Source organism: Entelurus aequoreus, linkage group LG13 (assembly GCF_033978785.1).
Source record: "Entelurus aequoreus isolate RoL-2023_Sb linkage group LG13, RoL_Eaeq_v1.1, whole genome shotgun sequence".
Classification (NCBI taxonomy): Eukaryota; Metazoa; Chordata; class Actinopteri; order Syngnathiformes; family Syngnathidae; genus Entelurus; species Entelurus aequoreus.
In genome coordinates, this window is record NC_084743.1 from 10,259,391 (window position 1) to 10,277,900 (window position 18,510).

Genomic DNA, 18,510 nt, shown 5'->3' on the forward strand with positions numbered 1-18,510 from the left:
AACTGTATATATTCAGTGATTAATTAAATATGAAAATATATATTCAGTGATTAATTAAATATGAAACTGTATATATTCAGTGATTAATTAAATATGAAATTATATATTCAGTGATTAATTAAATATGAAACTGTATATATTCAGTGACTAATTAAATGTGAAATTATATATTCTGTGATTAATTAAATATGAAACTGTATATATTCAGTGACTAAATATGAAATTATATATTCAATGATTAATTAAATATGAAGCTGTATATATTCAGTGACTAATTAAATATGAAATTATGTATCCTGTGATTAATTAAATATGAAACTGTATATATTCAGTGATTAATTAAATATGAAACTATATATTCAGTGATTAATTAAATATGAAACTGTATATATTCAGTGATTAATTAAATATGAAACTGTATATATTCAGTGACTAATTAAATATGAAATGATTAAATATGAAACTGTATATATTCAGTGATTAATTAAATATGAAACTGTATATATTCAGTGACTAATTAAAAATGAAATGATTAATTAAATATGAAGCTGTATATATTAAATATGCAACTATATATTCAGCAACTGATCAGATGTGCAAGTGTAGATATTGAGTGATGAATGAAATAATGAAAGGAAGAGGCCAGAAAGACTTGATACAACATCTTTATGTACATGTTGAGGGTGGTAAACAAGCAGCCATGTTTGTGGTAAATCCACTCTGCTCCTCTTTCTCATTCTCTCATATTTGGTAGGAAAGTTTTATCAGGGTAGAAAAATACTACGACTTTATTCTTGTGGCCAAACATCGGAGGCACAAACTTCACGAGCCGGGATGATGAGGGGAGAAAAGCAGACTTGCTCAAGTCAAAGAGTTTCTTCTTCTTCAGCTGAGGAAGCACAAGGTGCTGCCCCCTGCTGGCGTAAAAAAACATTTCAGTCTCTGCAGTCCTCCGAGAGCAACATGCCGAGTTCTTTCAGGACGACACACCTGCGGCTGTGACTGTTGCCACGGTGACAGCAGGTGTGGCGAGCACACACACCAACACAAAGGCACTCTGGGTAGGTGTGTGTGTGTGTGTGTGTGTGTGTGTGTGTGTGTGCGTGTGTGTGTGTGTTCAAACGTCCAAATGCAACCACAAACTTCACGCTGTAAAATAATTCTGCTGACACTGCGCACGCGTGATCAGTTCACTTCCTGCGGTTGTCATGGCGACGGCCTCCCGCCGACCACAAGGTGTGTCCATCAGCAAAGGAGCGAGAGCTGGTGGTCAGACTGGCGTCCTCTGGCCATCTGGAGCGCGGGGGGGCGTGTCCTGGCCTACCCATAGTTCATGGAGGCAATGTGAGTGTTTCCATGGTTACTTGACGCACAGCAACCCCCCCACGTTGGCCACAAACTCCTCCAGGCTCCTGAGGAAGGCCAGCTTCTGCTTGCGGTCCATGGTGGGCGGCGTGCAGCTGGCGGCCAGCTTGGTGAAGGCGTCCAGCAGACGCTGGTAGATGACGGCGTCCCTCTGCGACGCCAGCAGCGTCTCCACCAGCTCGGCGTACTCCGCCTGGCGGACATGAAGGAAGTCACTGGTCAGACGCTGCAAGTCAACATGTCGCTTCATTCATAGACTGGTGTGGAAGAAGCAGCCGCAGGGACAGGAGTGGCCACTAGAGGACGCCATTACTGCCTCGGCTTCAGCAACTAAAACATCAAACCTAGCAATTATTCATTTATTATAATGTTTGTGTGTTCTACCACAATATTTTAGTGTATTGTTTAGAATGTTGCAATCATATTTCAGTGGACTTTTTCGTGTTTTACTGTCATAATTTAGTTTATTTATTGTGTTTTATTGTAATATTTTATTGTATTTTTTAGTGTTTTACTGTCATAATTTATTGCAATTTTTAGTGTTTTACTGTCATAATTTTGTAATTTTTTTTGTGTTTTACTGTCATATTTTAGTGTACTTTTTTGTGTATTTTGTCATATGTTACTGTAATTTTTTGTTTCATTGTCATATTTTAGTGTAATTTTTAGTGGTTTACTGTTATATTTAGTGTAATTTTTAGTGTTTTACTGTCATATTTTAGTGTACTTTTTTGTGTATTTTGTCATAATTTAGTGTAATTTTTAGTGTTTTATTGTCATATTTTAGTGTACTTTTTGTGTATTTTGTCTGTGTAATTTTTTGTGGTTTACTTTCATATTTTAGTGTAATTTTTAGTGTTTTATTGTCATATTTTAGTGTTTCACTGTCATGATTTACTGTAATTTTTAGTGTTTTATTGTCATATTTTAGTGTGCTTTTTAGTGTTTTATTGTCATATTTTAATGTTTTACTGTCATAATGTAGTGTCATTTTAAGTGTTTTATTGTCATATTTTAGTGTAATTTTTACGGTTTTACTGTCATGATTTAGTGTAATTTGTAGTGTTTTATTGTCATATTTTAGTCTACTTTTGAGTGTTTTATTGTCATATTTTAGTATATTTTTTTGTGTTTTACTGTCATATTTTAGAGTATTTTTGTGTATTTTGTCATATTTTAGTGTAATTTTGAGTGTTTCACTGTCATATTTTAGTGTACTTTTTGTGTATTTTGTCTATTTTAGTGTTATTTGTAGTGGTTTACTGTCATATTTTAGTGTAATTTTTAGTGTTCTGTCATATTTTAGTGTTTAACTGTCATGATTTAGTGTAATTTTTAGTGTTTTATTGTCATATTTCAGTGTACTTTTTAGTGTTTTACTGTCATATTTTAGTCTACTTTTGACTGCTTTATTGTCATATTTTAGTGTAATTTTTTAGTGTTTTACTGTCATTATTTATTGTAATTTTGAGTGTTTACTGTCATATTGCGTGTCACCTGGTGCAGACACACAAGTGTGTAGAAAGTGTGTGTCACCTGGTGCAGACACACAAGTGTGTAGAAAGTGTGTGTCACCTGGTGCAGACACACAAGTGTGTAGAAAGTGTGTCACCTGGTGCAGACACACAAGTGTGTAGAAAGTGTGTGTCACCTGGTGCAGACACACAAGTGGGTAGAAAGTGTGTGTCACCTGGTGCAGACACACAAGTGTGTAGAAAGTGTGTCACCTGGTGCAGACACAAGTGTGTAGAAAGTGTGTCACCTGGTGCAGACACACAAGTGTGTAGAAAGTGTGTCACCTGGTGCAGACACACAAGCGTGTAGAAAGTGTGTGTCACCTGGTGCAGACACACAAGTGTGTAGAAAGTGTGTGTGTCACCTGGTGCAGACACACAAGTGTGTAGAAAGTGTGTCACCTGGTGCAGACACACAAGTGTGTAGAAAGTGTGTCACCTGGTGCAGACACACAAGTGTGTAGAAAGTGTGTGTGTCACCTGGTGCAGACACACAAGTGTGTAGAAAGTGTGTCACCTGGTGCAGACACACAAGTGTGTAGAAAGTGTGTGTGTCACCTGGTGCAGACACACAAGTGTGTAGAAAGTGTGTCACCTGGTGCAGACACACAAGTGTGTAGAAAGTGTGTCACCTGGTGCAGACACACAAGTGTGTAGAAAGTGTGTGTGTCACCTGGTGCAGACACACAAGTGTGTAGAAAGTGTGTCACCTGGTGCAGACACACAAGTGTGTAGAAAGTGTGTGTCACCTGGTGCAGACACACAAGTGTGTAGAAAGTGTGTCACCTGGTGCAGACACACAAGTGTGTAGAAAGTGTGTGTCACCTGGTGCAGACACACAAGTGTGTAGAAAGCCTCTCCCGCTGCCACTGTCATCTCTGTGTTGTGTTTGTGCAGCACCAACATGTCGAACACCAGCTGCACACAAACAGGAAGTGAAGCGTACATCAATCATGTTTCATTAAAAGGGACAAGCGGTATAAAATGGATGTTTCAAATATGCTGATGATGATGACAAAAAGCTTCTCGCTACATTGCCACCAAGGTGGCGTCCTGGCCGGCGTATTGTTTAGTTTGCGGCGTGCTACCTTGAGGAAGTGGCGTGTGGCCATGAAAAGGGGCGTGTCCTTGTCCTGGTTCTTGGCGCACTGCTCAGCCAATGGCGACAGAGCCTCCAGACACAGCTGGCTGACCTCGCTGCCCATCCTGCACGCTGGCGTTGAGGAAGAAGACCACTTTGGCGGCAGCACAGACACACAAATAATGACTCTTCACGCCGCACCCTCAATAAGTCACTTGGACACGCCCACTTCACTCGTGGTAATATTTATATTCATAAACATCTAATTGTTGTTTTATATTATATATGGAACAAAATGGATTAACATCTGAATGCCAATTCTTATTATTACAATTCTGAATGGATTCATCATTCTCAAGAATTTATTTCAACTCGTAATATTTGTACAATTATTTAAAAATGTGGCATTATTTTAATCATTTAATTGATTAATTTATCAATTTTATTTGCAAAAATGATTTAATCAAACTATTATTTTGGAATATTTGAGGTAATGTAAAAAATGGATTCACATCCGAATCTCGATTCTTATTGATCACAATTCTAAATGAATCATTTTAAAGAATTTGTTTTATTTCATATTTTACAATTTTCTTTAAAAAAAAAAGAAGTCATTTTTTAAATCATCTATGTATTAATTTACTAATTTTATTTGCAAAAACTAAAAACACATTTACACTTTAATGACAGTTATTTTATCATATTTGAGGTGACAAAATAACAAATATGGATTCAAGAATCCATTCATCATTTTAAAGAATCTATTTAAGTTCATATTAGTTTTTGAATTATTTAAAACATTTGTTATGAACTTTTTATAAACATTTATTTTATTTGCAAAAAAAACCCAACATTTATTTTTGACGACGTTGTTATTTTATTTGATCCCAGTTGATGGAAAAATATATTTATATCTGAATCTTCCTTCTTATTTTTTACAATTCTGAATCATTTTCAAGAATGTCTTATTATTATATCTTATATTATTTTTAATTATTATTTATAAATATGTCAATATTTCAATATTTCATTTATTCATTTCATTCGCAAAAAAATAAAAATAAATGAATGACACTATTATTTTATGATTTTCGCAGGAATGGAAAAAATGGATTTACATCTGAATCTTGATTCTAATTCATTACAATTCTGAATGGATAAATCATTTTCAGGAATCTATTTAAATCAATTTTTTAAATTATTATTATTTAAAAATATGCCGTTATTTCAATTATTTATTCATTATTTTAATTTAAAAAAAACAAACACATTTTTTTAAATCACACTATTATAATATATATAATAAGTAAATATTACATATGTTCTATTGCCACTACAGTACATTTTTCATGTACTTTATGCCTGCATTATCCTTTCCATCCTTACACTTTCCATCCTTTGTAACGGAGCTACTGTGTGGATCAATGAAGTTAGTCTAAGTCTATTCTAGAACATTTGAGGTGATGGCGAAAAAAAAAGATTCACATCCAAATCGCAAAATGTATTCATTACAATTCTGAATCAATTTATTTTTAAGAATCTAAATTCATATCATTTAAAAAAAATAACTTATTTATTAATTTTTTATGTTTATCAACATTTTTTTGTTTTTAATGATACTGTTATTTTCTAATATTGAAGGTGATGTGATCAAATAAAAGGACTCACATCAGATAATATTTTATAATAATAATATTTTATACATTACAATTCTGAAATCATTCATAATTTTCAAGGATCTTTTTTGAAAATTGTATTTAGTTTTTTTAAGCATGTTTACTTGCAGCAGGTATTTGTCGTAGCAGCTTTTGTCATCCATAAATACTTTGGAAAAGGTTTTATTTACATTTATATACTGCGGTTTGAATGGAGAATGTGTTGTGACTTTTTGTGTATTTTAGTGGAATTTTAGTGTTTAACTGTCATGATTTAGTGTAATTTTTAGTGTTTTATTGTCATATTTATTGTTATTTTAGTGCTTTACTGTCATATTTTTGTGTACTTTTTAATGTTTTACTGTCATATTTTAGTGTACTTTTTTGTGTATTTTGTCATATTTTAGTGTGATTTTTAGTGTTTTACTGTCATATTTTAGTTTACTTTTTGTGTATTTAGTGTCATTTTTAGTGTTTTATTGTCATATTTTAGTGTAATTTTTAGGGTTTTACTGTCATGATTTAGTGTAATTTGTAGTGTTTTACTGTCATATTTTAATGTACTTTTGAGTGTTTTATTGTCACATTTTAGTGTAATTTTTAGTGGTTTACTGTCATATTTAGTGTCATTTTAATGCTTTATTGTCATATTTTAGTGTGCTTTTTAATGTTTCACTGTCATATTTTAGTGTACTTGTGCATTTTGTCATAATTTAGTATGATTTTTAGTGTTTTACTGTCATATTTTACTGTACTTTTTGTGATATTTTAGTGTAATTTTTAGTGTTTTATTGTCATATTTTAGTGTTTAACTGTCATGATTTTAGGTAATTTTTTGTGTTTTGTCATATTTTAGTGTAATTTTTAGTGTTTCACTGTCATATTTTACTGTACTTTTTGTGATATTTTAGTGTAATTTTTTGTGATTTATTGTCATATTTTAGTGTTTAACTGTCATGATTTAGTGTAATTTTTAGTGTTTTGTCATATTTTAGTGTAATTTTTAGTGTTTTATTTTACTGTAGTTTTTGTGTATTTTGTCTGTTTCTGTAATTTTTGGTGGTTTACTGTCATATTTTAGTGTAATTTTTAGTGTTTTTTTATATTTTGGTGTAATTTTTAGTGTTTTATTGTCATTCTAGTGTTTAACTGTCAGGATTGAGTGTCATTTTTAGTGTTTTGTCATATTTTAGTGTAATTTTTAGTGTTTTACTGTCATGACATTGTCATTTTTAGTGTTTTACTGTCATATTTTAGTGTAATTTTTATTGTTTTACTGTCATGATTTAGTGTAATTTTGAGTGTTTTACTGTCATGATTTAGTGTAATTTTGAGTGTTTTACTGTCATATTTTAGTGTACTTTTGAGTGTTCTATTGTCATATTTTAGTGTAATATTGAGTGTTTTACTGTCACGATTTAGTGTAATTTTGAGTGTTTTACTGTCATGATTTAGTGTAATTTTGAGTGTTTACTGTCATATTTGAGTGTACTTTTGAGTGTTCTATTGTCATATTTTAGTGTAATTTTGAGTGTTTTACTGTCATGATTTAGTGTAATTTTGAGTGTTTTACTGTCATATTTGAGTGTAATTTTGAGTGTTCTATTGTCATATTTTAGTGTAATTTTGAGTGTTTTACTGTCATGATTTAGTGTAATTTTGAGTGTTTTACTGTCATATTTTAGTGTACTTTTGAGTGTTCTATTGTCATATTTTAGTGTAATTTTGAGTGTTCTACTGTCATGATTTAGTGTAATTTTGAGTGTTTTACTGTCATATTTTAGTGTACTTTTGAGTGTTCTATTGTCATATTTTAGTGTAATTTTGAGTGTTTACTGTCATATTGTGTGTCACCTGGTGCAGACACACAATGTGTTGACATCTGTGTAAAATAACCTCCTCAAAGTGCATGATGGGAAATATCGCCTCTCCCTCCCACGTCACCTATCTGCCTGCACCTCTCTGCAGTTGAGTCCCGGAAGGATACGAGGTCATTCCGAGCTCCAGTGAGAACATGAGGCTCTTGAAGAGGTCTTCAGGCAGCTGTGGGATCTTCTCAGGGAAGATCTCGCAGATGAAGGTGATGAGTTTGTAGTACTGGTTGCACAGAGATGGGAACTGGGAGCACAGCCAGGACACAGGTGACAGGTGAGTTCCTGCCAGGTGTGAGAGGGGGGGGGGGCGTCAACAAACCCACCTTGAGAAGGTCCTGAGACATGAGGGGAAGGACGATATTGACGCCGTACAGAACCACGTCTGCTGCAGAGACCGGCCGACTGGAGGCGGGCGTTCCTTGGTCTTGGCTTCTGAACACCTCGTCTGGAAAGGAACCAGGACGGTCGGTCATCACAGGGGAGTTGGCGAGGGGGAGGGGGGGGGAAGACCAGGATCACCTGTGTCGCTGAAGTCAATGAACTCTTTGGACAGCAGGTTGGTGAGCAGCTCCATGATGAGCAGGAGGTCCTGGTACTGGTCCTCCTCGGCCACCGCCTCGCTCCGCTTCCTGCTCTGGTTGTTCTTGGAGTAGACCTGCAGCAGCGTCAGGCAGGCCTCGTACAGTTTCATGGACTTGGTCTGCGAGGACGGCAGACACTTGATTAGGCACACTATCCGCATGACAGAATAATCGGATATAAGTTAGCACACAATTTGTTTGCCATGAGTTCAGGTTGCCAAAGCTGTCTTTGATCTTATCATCCATAAATACTTTTGTAAAGGTTTTATTTACATTTATATGCTGCGGTTTGAATGGAGAATGTGTTGTGACTTTTTGTGTATTTTAGTGTAATTTTTAGTGTTTAAATGTCATGATTTAGTGTAATTTTTAGTGTTTTATTGTCATATTTATTGTAATTTTAGTGCTTTACTGTCATATTTTAGTGTACTTTTTAATGTTTTACTGTCATATTTTAGTGTACTTTTTTGTATATTTTGTCATATTTTAAGTGTGATTTTTAGTGTTTTACTTTCATATTTTAGTTTACTTTTTGTGTATTTAGTGTAATTTTTAGTGTTTTATTGTCATATTTTAGTGTAATTTTTAGTGTTTAAATGTCATGATTTAGTGTAATTTTTAGTGTTTTATTGTCATATTTATTGTAATTTTAGTGCTTTACTGTCATATTTTAGTGTACTTTTTAATGTTTTACTGTCATATTTTAGTGTACTTTTTTGTATATTTTGTCATATTTTAGTGTGATTTTTAGTGTTTTACTTTCATATTTTAGTTTACTTTTTGTGTATTTAGTGTAATTTTTAGTGTTTTATTGTCATATTTTAGTGTAATTTTTAGTGTTTAAATGTCATGATTTAGTGTAATTTTTAGTGTTTTATTGTCATATTTATTGTAATTTTAGTGCTTAACTGTCATATTTTAGTGTACTTTTTAATGTTTTACTGTCATATTTTAGTGTACTTTTTTGTATATTTTGTCATATTTTAGTGTGATTTTTAGTGTTTTACTTTCATATTTTAGTTTACTTTTTGTGTATTTAGTGTAATTTTTAGTGTTTTATTGTCATATTTTAGTGTAATTTTTAGTGTTTAAATGTCATGATTTAGTGTAATTTTTAGTGTTTTATTGTCATATTTATTGTAATTTTAGTGCTTTACTGTTATATTTTAGTGTACTTTTTAATGTTTTACTGTCATATTTTAGTGTACTTTTTTTGTATATTTTGTCATATTTTAGTGTGATTTTTAGTGTTTTACTGTCATATTTTAGTGTACTTTTGAGTGTTCTGTTGTCATATTTTAGTGTAATTTTGAGTGTTTTACTGTCATATTTTAGTGTACTTTTGAGTGTTCTATTGTCATATTTTAGTGTAATTTTGAGTGTCTTTGATCTTATCAGGCAAAAGGCGGACAGCTCCACTGTGTGCGATGGAATGCGCCGCAGAGGTGTCGGTTTCTCAGATCTGGACAGCCACAGGAATGTACGGGGGGCAGACCTGACACCGCTCCAAGCACCTTTTGTTTGAACTGTTTATGACTCAGTGTGTTTGTTTGCAACTTTGAAGTTGTGTACATAGTTGATGTTAAAAGGTGTCCCACCTCTCCCAGGTAGCAGATCTGCTTGTGAGCCACTTCCACAAACACCTCAATGATGAGGTTGATGGTCTCCGGCGTGTTGCTGTAGACCTGGAAAAGCCACGGACGCAAAAGAAGAGTGAGATCTTTCCCGTCGCCAAATCGGCGTTGAGCGGCGGCCGGCCTCACCTCCATGAGGCCGATGCAGCTGGACAGGAAGTCCATGAGGAAGGAGAAGAGCGAGGCCACGTTGTCGATCTGCGTGGCCTCGGCGATGCCGCACAGCGCCTCCAGCGTGGCGATGATCTCTTGCTTCACCGCTTCCTCCTGGCTGATCTGGGCAAAGTTCTCCTGGTTGATGAGGTTGAGGAAGCGCTGCTGGAGAGGGTGCAGGACCTGGAGGCGACAGGGAGGAACGACGGCTCGGATCAGGGGTGTCCAAACTTCTGCCACTGAGGTTCGCAACACCTAAAGGTGTCTCCTGGTAGTAGTATTGTTGATCTGCCGTCTATCCTTCCAGTCAGGGGCTTATTTCTTTTGTTTCTATCTGCATTTAAGCACGATGCTATCACGTTAGCTCAGTAGCTAAAGTGCTTCACCGATGTATTGTCGTGGGGATAAAAGTCACTGTGAATGTCCATTTGGCGTTCTGGACTCTCATTTTCAAGAGGATATAGTATCCCAGGTGGTTTGAAATACAAATCCGTGATCCACAATAGAAAAAGGAGAAAGGTACAAGGGCTCATTGGATTCCACACTAAGTTACGGTCAGAGCGTAATAAGATACGTCCTGCACTGCACTCTAGTCCTTCACTCTCACGTTCCTCATCCACGAATCTTTCATCCTGGCTCAAATTAATGGGGTAATCATCACTTTCTCGGTCCGAATCTCTCTTGCTCCATTGTAAACAACGGGGAAATGTGAGGAATACTAGCTCCTGTGACGTCACGCTACTTCCGCTACAGGCAAGGCTTTTTTTTAATCAGCGAGCAAAAGATGCTAACTTTATCGTCGATGTTCTCTACTAAATCCTTTCAGCAAAAATATGGCAATATCGCGAAATGATCAAGTATGACACATAGAATGGATCTGCTATTCCCGTTTGAATAAAAAAAATTCATTTCAGTAGGCCTTTAATAAACATTTACTAAATATTTTTGTGTAAATAACACATTTCACAACCTATAATTAAAAAAAAGAACACAATTGTGGCTGGTTGAGCAACAATCGTGTTCCCATGTTGAGTTTTTACTCATTTTTACTAATTGGTTCTCATCTAGTTTGCACTTTGTCTGTGTTATTATTATTATTATTGGCTTTTATCTAGTTTGCACTTTGTCTGTATTATTACTATTATCTAGGGGTGTAACGGTACACAAAAATGTGGGTTCGGTACGTACCTCGGTTTAGAGGTCACGGTTTGGTTCATTTTCAGTACAGTAAGAAAACAACAAAATATACATTTTTGGGTTATTTATTTACCAAATTTGTAAAATCTTCTACCAAAAATATTTTTCTTAGTGTAATATTTGACGTGAAGTAATGGGAACCTTGGATAGGTCAATAATTCATCATAACATTGATTTTGATTCAATATTATGTTTTGAGCAATGACAGTTTGAAAGAAAAAAAAACAGCTTTGTTTTATTAGTCAACATTGCAACTTTTTCTAAATGACATTTAACCTTTAAGCTTTTTTATTTCACTTTTGTTATGTTTTTGTTTATTTTAATAGTATTTTTAGAATGTGCCGTGGGCCTTTAAAACATTAGCTGTGGGCCGCAAATGGCCTCCGGGGCACACTTTTGACACCCCTGCTATAGATAATAAAAAATGAAATGTGATAAATCTATGGATAAAAAGCAGAGCCTGGCGACGTTTATCATAACTCTCTCTCTCTCTATCTCTGCCCCTCCCTCACCAATGCTGCTGTTTGTTTTGTTTTTAACCCCTTCTTAACCCTGAACGTACATTGAAAACACACGCAACCCTAACTCAAAATGCCGGACATTTGAGGCATTTAAGAAACTCGGCCCTGACAGCTCCGCAAAAGAGGACATGTCCGCTGAAAAGAGGACGTGTGGTCAGTCTATCCTAGCCCGTTAGCTGCTAGCATGCCGTGTGTTGTGCCTCGGTGTGCATTGTTTACACAACGTGCGTTACGCTACTTAATATGTCCGTGTGGAAACTCGTTCGGTACACCTCCGAACCGAAATGGTTCAATACAAATACACGTACCGTTACACCTCTACTATTATCATTATTATCGACTCCTCTTTGCCTCGTTCTTTTTATTTTCCTATGTTAATGATGTTAGATATGTTGTTGTTGTTGGGGACAAGTGATGTAAATGAGCTTCGGCTACAAACACTATGATGCATACATTGGATGACTGTTTCAGATGTCTATGTTTCTGTGTCTGTCCCTATTTCACATAAACCTTTTATATATCTGCAGCTTATAGCGCGGTGAGGCTGATATAAGGAAAACATGTTTTCTTCTCAAATTGAGTGGGTGCGGCTTATACAATGGTGCGCTCTATAGTCGGGAAAATACGCTAATAACTACTGAGTGAGCTGTCGAGAAATCCCGTCGGGGTCAAAACCCTTCCATGGCGCAGCAACGAGGCGGGGTTTGATCAGTCGTCGTCACGGCAGCTGCACCGGCCGACAGCTGGCGAAACACCCCCCCACCCCCCCGTGATTACACTGCAGTCATCGTGGCTTTGCACCCCATTTTTACTACCGTCAGCCGATTAGGACCAAAGACCTCCCGGATCCTGACAAGGATCATGTTATCCGGCCAGGGACGCCAACTCCGAGGGGGAACATTATCGAGCGCACGCATCAGCCCCGGCGGCTTTAGAGCTGACGAGTCAAGACTTTGTCATGCCTCAAAGCTGCTGATGGCGGCGGACACGCTCGCCGTGCTCCGATTGGCTGTTGGAATTTTACTCCATAACAGTCGCAGTTTTACAAGAAAAGCTTAACATTTGGACAATTTTATGAAAAGAGTCGTCATTTTACCAGACAAAAGTCACAATTTTGTAAGAAACCTTAAGAATGTTGGCAATTATCATAACAACAATCGAAAAAGGTCACAATTTCACAAGAAAAACTTAGAATGTTGGCGGTATTATCATAAAAGTCGTCATTTTCCTCAACGCAAGTCAAAGTTTTACAAGAAAAACTGAACATTTGTGCAATATTACGATAAAAGTTAGAATTTTACTCAATAACAGTCGCAGTTTTACAAGAAAAGCTCAACATTTGGACAATTTTATGAAAAGAGTCGTCATTTTACTCGACAAAAGTCACAATTTTGTAAGAAATCTTAAAAATGTTGGCAATTATCATAACAACAATCGAAATTTTACTTGGCAAAATTATGCCAAAAGTCATCATTTTACTCGAAAAATGTCACTGTTTTACAAGAACAACAAAAGAATTGGCAATATTGTGATAAAAGTCTGAATTTTATATGACAAATGTCACCATTTTGCATTAAAAAGTAATAATTTGACATGAAAAATTCATAATTTTACGAGAAAATGTTGCGACATTACAGAAACAGAAAGAACATGAGAAATTGTTCCCAATTTTATAAGAAAAAAAAGTCGATGCGTTGTGATTAATTTCACCACCAGGGGTGCAAATGAGACATCCATCCATCCATTTTCTACCGCTTGTCCCTTTCAGCAGTAATTATAGTCTGCAAATGTGTAAAATTTTGACTTATTTCCTAATATTATTACAACTTTACTTTTACAAAATTGTATATTTTTTCTTGTAAACAATGCAACTTTAGTCTAGTAAAATTGTGACTTGACTTTATAATTGTCTTTCCCCTCATTATTAAGATTACTCTCGCAACATCCCGCCTTTTTTATTATGTTTGTGTAAAATTATAACTTTTTCCTTAATTTTATGACTTAACAAAAGCTTTGTTGTGATATTGTGACTTTATTCTAGTGAAATGATTACTTTTCCCCTCGTTGCGATTTCACTCACGCCAAATTGCACCTTTTTTGTCATTCTCAGAAAATGTTACCTTTTTATTATAATATGTTCTTTTAAAATTATGATTTTTTTTAATTCAATGATTTTATTCTCACAAATTTTTTTTTTTTTTTGGACATTTTTCCCTGTATTTTACAATTTTATTGGGACTTTCGTAACATTTTTATGTTTTTCCTAATATTATTACGACTTTGACAAAATTGTATATTTTTTCTTGTAAACATTGCAACTTTAGTCTAGTAAAATTGTGACTTGACTTTATAATTGTCTTTCCCCTCATTATTAAGATTACTCTCGCAACATCCCGCCTTTTTTGTTATGTTTGTGTAAAATTATGGCTTTTTCCTTATTTTATGACTTAACAAAAGCTTTGTTGTGATATTGTGACTTTATTCTAGTGAAATGATTACTTTTCCCCTCATTGCGATTTCACTCACGCCAAATTGCACCTTTTTTGTCATTCTCAGAAAATTTTACCTTTTTATTATTATATGTTCTTTTAAAATTATGATTTTTTCTAATTCAATGATTTTATTCTCACAATTTTTAAATTTTTTTTTGACATTTTTCCCTGTATTTTACAATTTTATTGGGACTTTCGTAAAATTTTGATGTTTTTCCTAATATTATTACGACTTTGACAAAATTGTATATTTTTTCTTGTAAACATTGCAACTTTAGTCTCGTAAAATTGTGACTTCTTTCCTTATCGTGACTTTATTATTGTCTTTTCCCTCATTATTAGACTACTCTCGCAAAATTCTGCCTTTTTTAAAATAATAATATGTTCGTGTAAAATTATAACTTTTTCCTTAATTTTATGACTTAACAAAAGCTTTGTTGTGATATTGTGACTTTATTCTAGTGAAATGATTACTTTTCCCCTCATTGCGATTTCACTCACGCCAAATTGCACCTTTTTTGTCATTCTCAGAAAATTTTACCTTTTTATTATTATATGTTCTTTTAAAATTATGATTTTTTTTAATTCAATGATTTTATTCTCACAAAAATTTTTTTTGTTGTTGACATTTTTCCCTGTATTTTACAATTTTATTGGGACTTTCGTAAAATTTTGATGTTTTTCCTAATATTATTACGACTTTGACAAAATTGTATATTTTTTCTTGTAAACATTGCAACTTTAGTCTAGTAAAATTGTGACTTCTTTCCTTATCATGACTTTATTATTGTCTTTTCCCTCATTATTAGACTACTCTCGCAAAATTCTGCCTTTTTTAAAATTATAATATGTTCGTGTAAAATTATAACTTTTTCCTTAATTTTATGACTTAACAAAAACTTTCTTGTGATATTGTGACTTTGTTCTCGTGAAATTATTACTTTTCCCCTCAATACGATTTCACTCATTTTTTGTAATTATTCTCAGAAAATTATATACATTTTTTTCTGTGCATTTTTGAAATGCATTCCCACAAAATTACACCTTTTTATTGTAAAAATGTTCTTGTAAAATTATGATTTTTAAAAAAATATTTTTTTAAATTTAGTGACTTTATTCTATATACATAAATGTTGGATCTACTATGGACTGGACTTTCACAATATTATGTCGGACCCACTCGACGTCCATTGCATCCGGTCTCCCCTGGTGGCTTGTGCAGCCCTTTGAGACACTTGTGATTTAGGGCTATATAAATAAACATTGATTGATTGATTGATGTGTTGTTGTTGAGTGTCGGTGCTGTCTAGAGCTCGGCAGTGTAATACTCTTCCATATCAGTAGGTGGCAGCAGGTAGCTAATTGCTTTGTAGGTGTCGGAAACAGCGGGAGGCAGTGTGCAGGTAAAATTGTGTCTAATGCTTAAACCAAAAATAAACAAAAGGTGAGTGCCCCTAAGAAAAGGCATTGACGCTTAGGGAAGGCTATGCAGAATGAAACTAAAACTGAATGCTGGACGACAGCAAAGACTAGGGATGATACTCGAAACCGGTTTCCCCGGTTGTTTGATAAGAAAAGAACCAAGTCCTCGGACTCGAATCCGTTTTTGAGAACCGGTACCCGTTATCGAGACCACTATAGTAAAGGAAAAGAGTTGATTCTTTATTCGAATCCCGTCCCGACCAGAAATGCTCCGTGGGACATCACAAGAAATGACGTCACGTAGCTCAGTCATTAGGCGCAGATAGCGAAAGCAGGAAAACAATGGACGGGAAAAAGCGCTCCAAGGTGTAATAAAGTTCAAAACAAAAGGTATAATCCATCGAATAACTTTACTGAGAGATTTGAGCAGGGTAAAACACATGACCAACACTTTTACGACCAACCGGAAACATAGCAACCAGGCTAGCAACGCACCTCCTTTACGGCAGCTGTCGCAACGTTCTTAAAACAACCGCAGCACATACATATATATACACAAAATATCTCCCTTTTTGAACTTTTGTTTTTCTTTCCTTGTAAACAAAACAAAATCACACTGTAGATGTGTTGTCTGTCTAATTATAAATAATGCAGACGAGGCGTGTTGGCTGAGTTCTTGACGTTTACTTTCACAGCGTGGCAACATGCAACACTTCGGGGCTACCGCGCATGCTCGTAACTCCCGTTGCATGCTGGGTAGTGTAGTTGTTATATTCTCTAGCTCATAACATTTTTCCCCCTATAAAGAAATAATGTTAACTCAATAAAGTGTATTTCTTTTTTTAGCTTTAACTTTTCATTTTTTAGCATTGTAACCACATTTGCAAACAACTTTTCTCTTCATAGAATTTTCTTTCAATAAAGAAATAAAGTGCAAAAATGTCAAAGCATCATAACAAACAGTTATGTTCCAATAGCAGCAGAAGTGCACTTTTTGGAGAGCTGTATTATTTTCAGTTTTGTGCCCAAGGGACTGATTTTATTTAACACTATATTATTATTTATACACCTATAGTGATCACAGAGACAGCTTGTTTTTGTGTTACTGTATATATTTGTTTCTCTGAAAAATCCCACTTAATATACTTTGGGTAACAACAGTCAATATTTATTTATTTTATTTTATTTTTTCAGGTGGGTAACAGTCAATATTTATTTATTTATTAGATTTTATTTTTCTATTATATAATAAAAGTGAGCTTTTGTTAAACCAAATATTGTGTGTTTTTTTCCATATACAACAACCTATCTGGACTCGATAAGAGAATCGATAGGAATCGGTTCGATAAGAGGATTCGATAATAGGCTCGAACTCGATAATTTCTTATCAAACATCATCTCTAGCAAAGACTTACTGTGGAGCAAAGATGGCGTCCACAATGTACATCCGAACACGACATGACAATCGACAATGTCCCCACGAAGACGGATAAAAACAACTAAAATATTATTGATTGCTAAAACAAAGTAGATGCGGGGAATATCGCTCAAAGGAAGACATGAAACTGCTACAGGAAAATACCAAAAAAAAGTGAAAAAACCACCAAAATAGGTGTTCTCCTTGTTAGGGCTGCACGATTAATTGACATCGAATCAACGTAGAGCAGGGGTCACCAACCTTTTTGAAAGCAAGAGCTACTTCTTGGGTAGTGATTAATGCGAAGGGCTACCAGTTTGATACACACTTAAATAAATTGCCACAAATAGCCAATTTGCTCAATTTACCTTTAACTCTATGTTATTATTAATAATTAATGATATTTACACTTAATTGAACGGTTTAAAAGAGGAGAAAACACGAAAAAAATGACAATTAAATTTTGAAACATAGTTTATCTTCAATTTCGACTCTTTAAAATTCAAAATTCAACCGAAAAAAAGAAGAGAAAAACTAGCTAATTCGAATCTCTTTGAAAAAATTAAAAAAATAATTTATGGAACATCATTAGTAATTTTTCCTGATTAAGATTAATTTTAGAATTTTGATGACATGTTTTAAATAGGTTAAAATCCAATCTGCACTTTGTTAGAATATATAACAAATTGGACCAAGCTATATTTCTAACAAAGACAAATCATTATTTGTTCTAGATTTTCCAGAACAAAATGTTTAGAAGACATTCAAAAGACTTTGAAATAAGATTTAAATTTGATTCTACAGATTTTCTCGATTTGTCAGAATAATTTTTTTGAATTTTAATCATAATAAGTTTAAAGAAATATTTCACTAATATTCTTCGTCGAAAAAAACAGAAGCTAAAATGAAGAATTAAATTAAAATGTATTTATTATCCTTTACAATACAATAAAATAAAAATTAAAAAATAAATTGACTTGAACATTGATTTAAATTGTCAGGAAAGAAGAGGAAGGAATTTAAAAGGTAAAAAGGTATATGTGTTTAAAACTCCTAAAATCATTTTTAAGGTTGTATTTTTTCTCTAAAATTGTCTTTCTGAAAGTTATAAGAAGCAAAGTAAAAAAAAAAGAAAATAATTTATTTAAACAAGTGAAGACCAAGTCTTTCAAATATTTTCTTGGATTTTCAAATTCTATTTGAGTTTTGTCTCTCTTACAATTAAAAATGTGGGCCAAAGCGAGACCAGCTTGCTAGTAAATAAATACAATTTAAAAAACAGAGGCAGCTCACTGGTAAGTGCTGCTATTTGAGCTATTTTTAGAACAGGCCAGCGGGCTACTCATCTGGTCCTTACGGGCTACCTGGTGCCCGCGTTGGTGACCCCTGGTGTAGATGTTTTAATTAGTACGCAACCGCAAGCGGCTGAAGTACTTTTTTTGAGTGACTGAGACAAAAAAATACCTCGGCCCAATACTGCTGCTTCGTGTCCGAGTCCATTTGTGCAAAGCCGCCCAGAACCAGGGCCTTCATCAGGGTCCTCTGCACCGAGCTGGACAACATGTGGAGTGGCGGGCTGCGGCTGGCGAACTGCTTGGCCAGGT

General features: G+C 34.5%; 1 protein-coding gene across 1 annotated transcript in view; it reads right to left on the reverse strand.

The window, feature by feature from the left end:
* Nucleotides 1–657: 657 nt before the first annotated feature.
* The window catches only part of xpo4 (exportin 4), a 110,663-nt gene continuing 92,810 nt past the window's right edge, over nt 658–18,510 (reverse strand). The window contains exons 16-24 of the mRNA XM_062067447.1: nt 18,371–18,510; nt 9,834–10,040; nt 9,669–9,755; nt 8,009–8,189; nt 7,813–7,934; nt 7,603–7,733; nt 3,968–4,085; nt 3,705–3,797; nt 658–1,558 (exon numbers count right to left, since the gene is read on the reverse strand). The exon at nt 18,371–18,510 is cut by the window's right edge and continues 35 nt beyond it. Of these exons, the coding sequence (XP_061923431.1) occupies nt 1,361–1,558; nt 3,705–3,797; nt 3,968–4,085; nt 7,603–7,733; nt 7,813–7,934; nt 8,009–8,189; nt 9,669–9,755; nt 9,834–10,040; nt 18,371–18,510 (1,277 nt within the window). The 3' untranslated portion in view covers nt 658–1,360. The remainder of the gene's footprint in view (nt 1,559–3,704; nt 3,798–3,967; nt 4,086–7,602; nt 7,734–7,812; nt 7,935–8,008; nt 8,190–9,668; nt 9,756–9,833; nt 10,041–18,370) is intronic.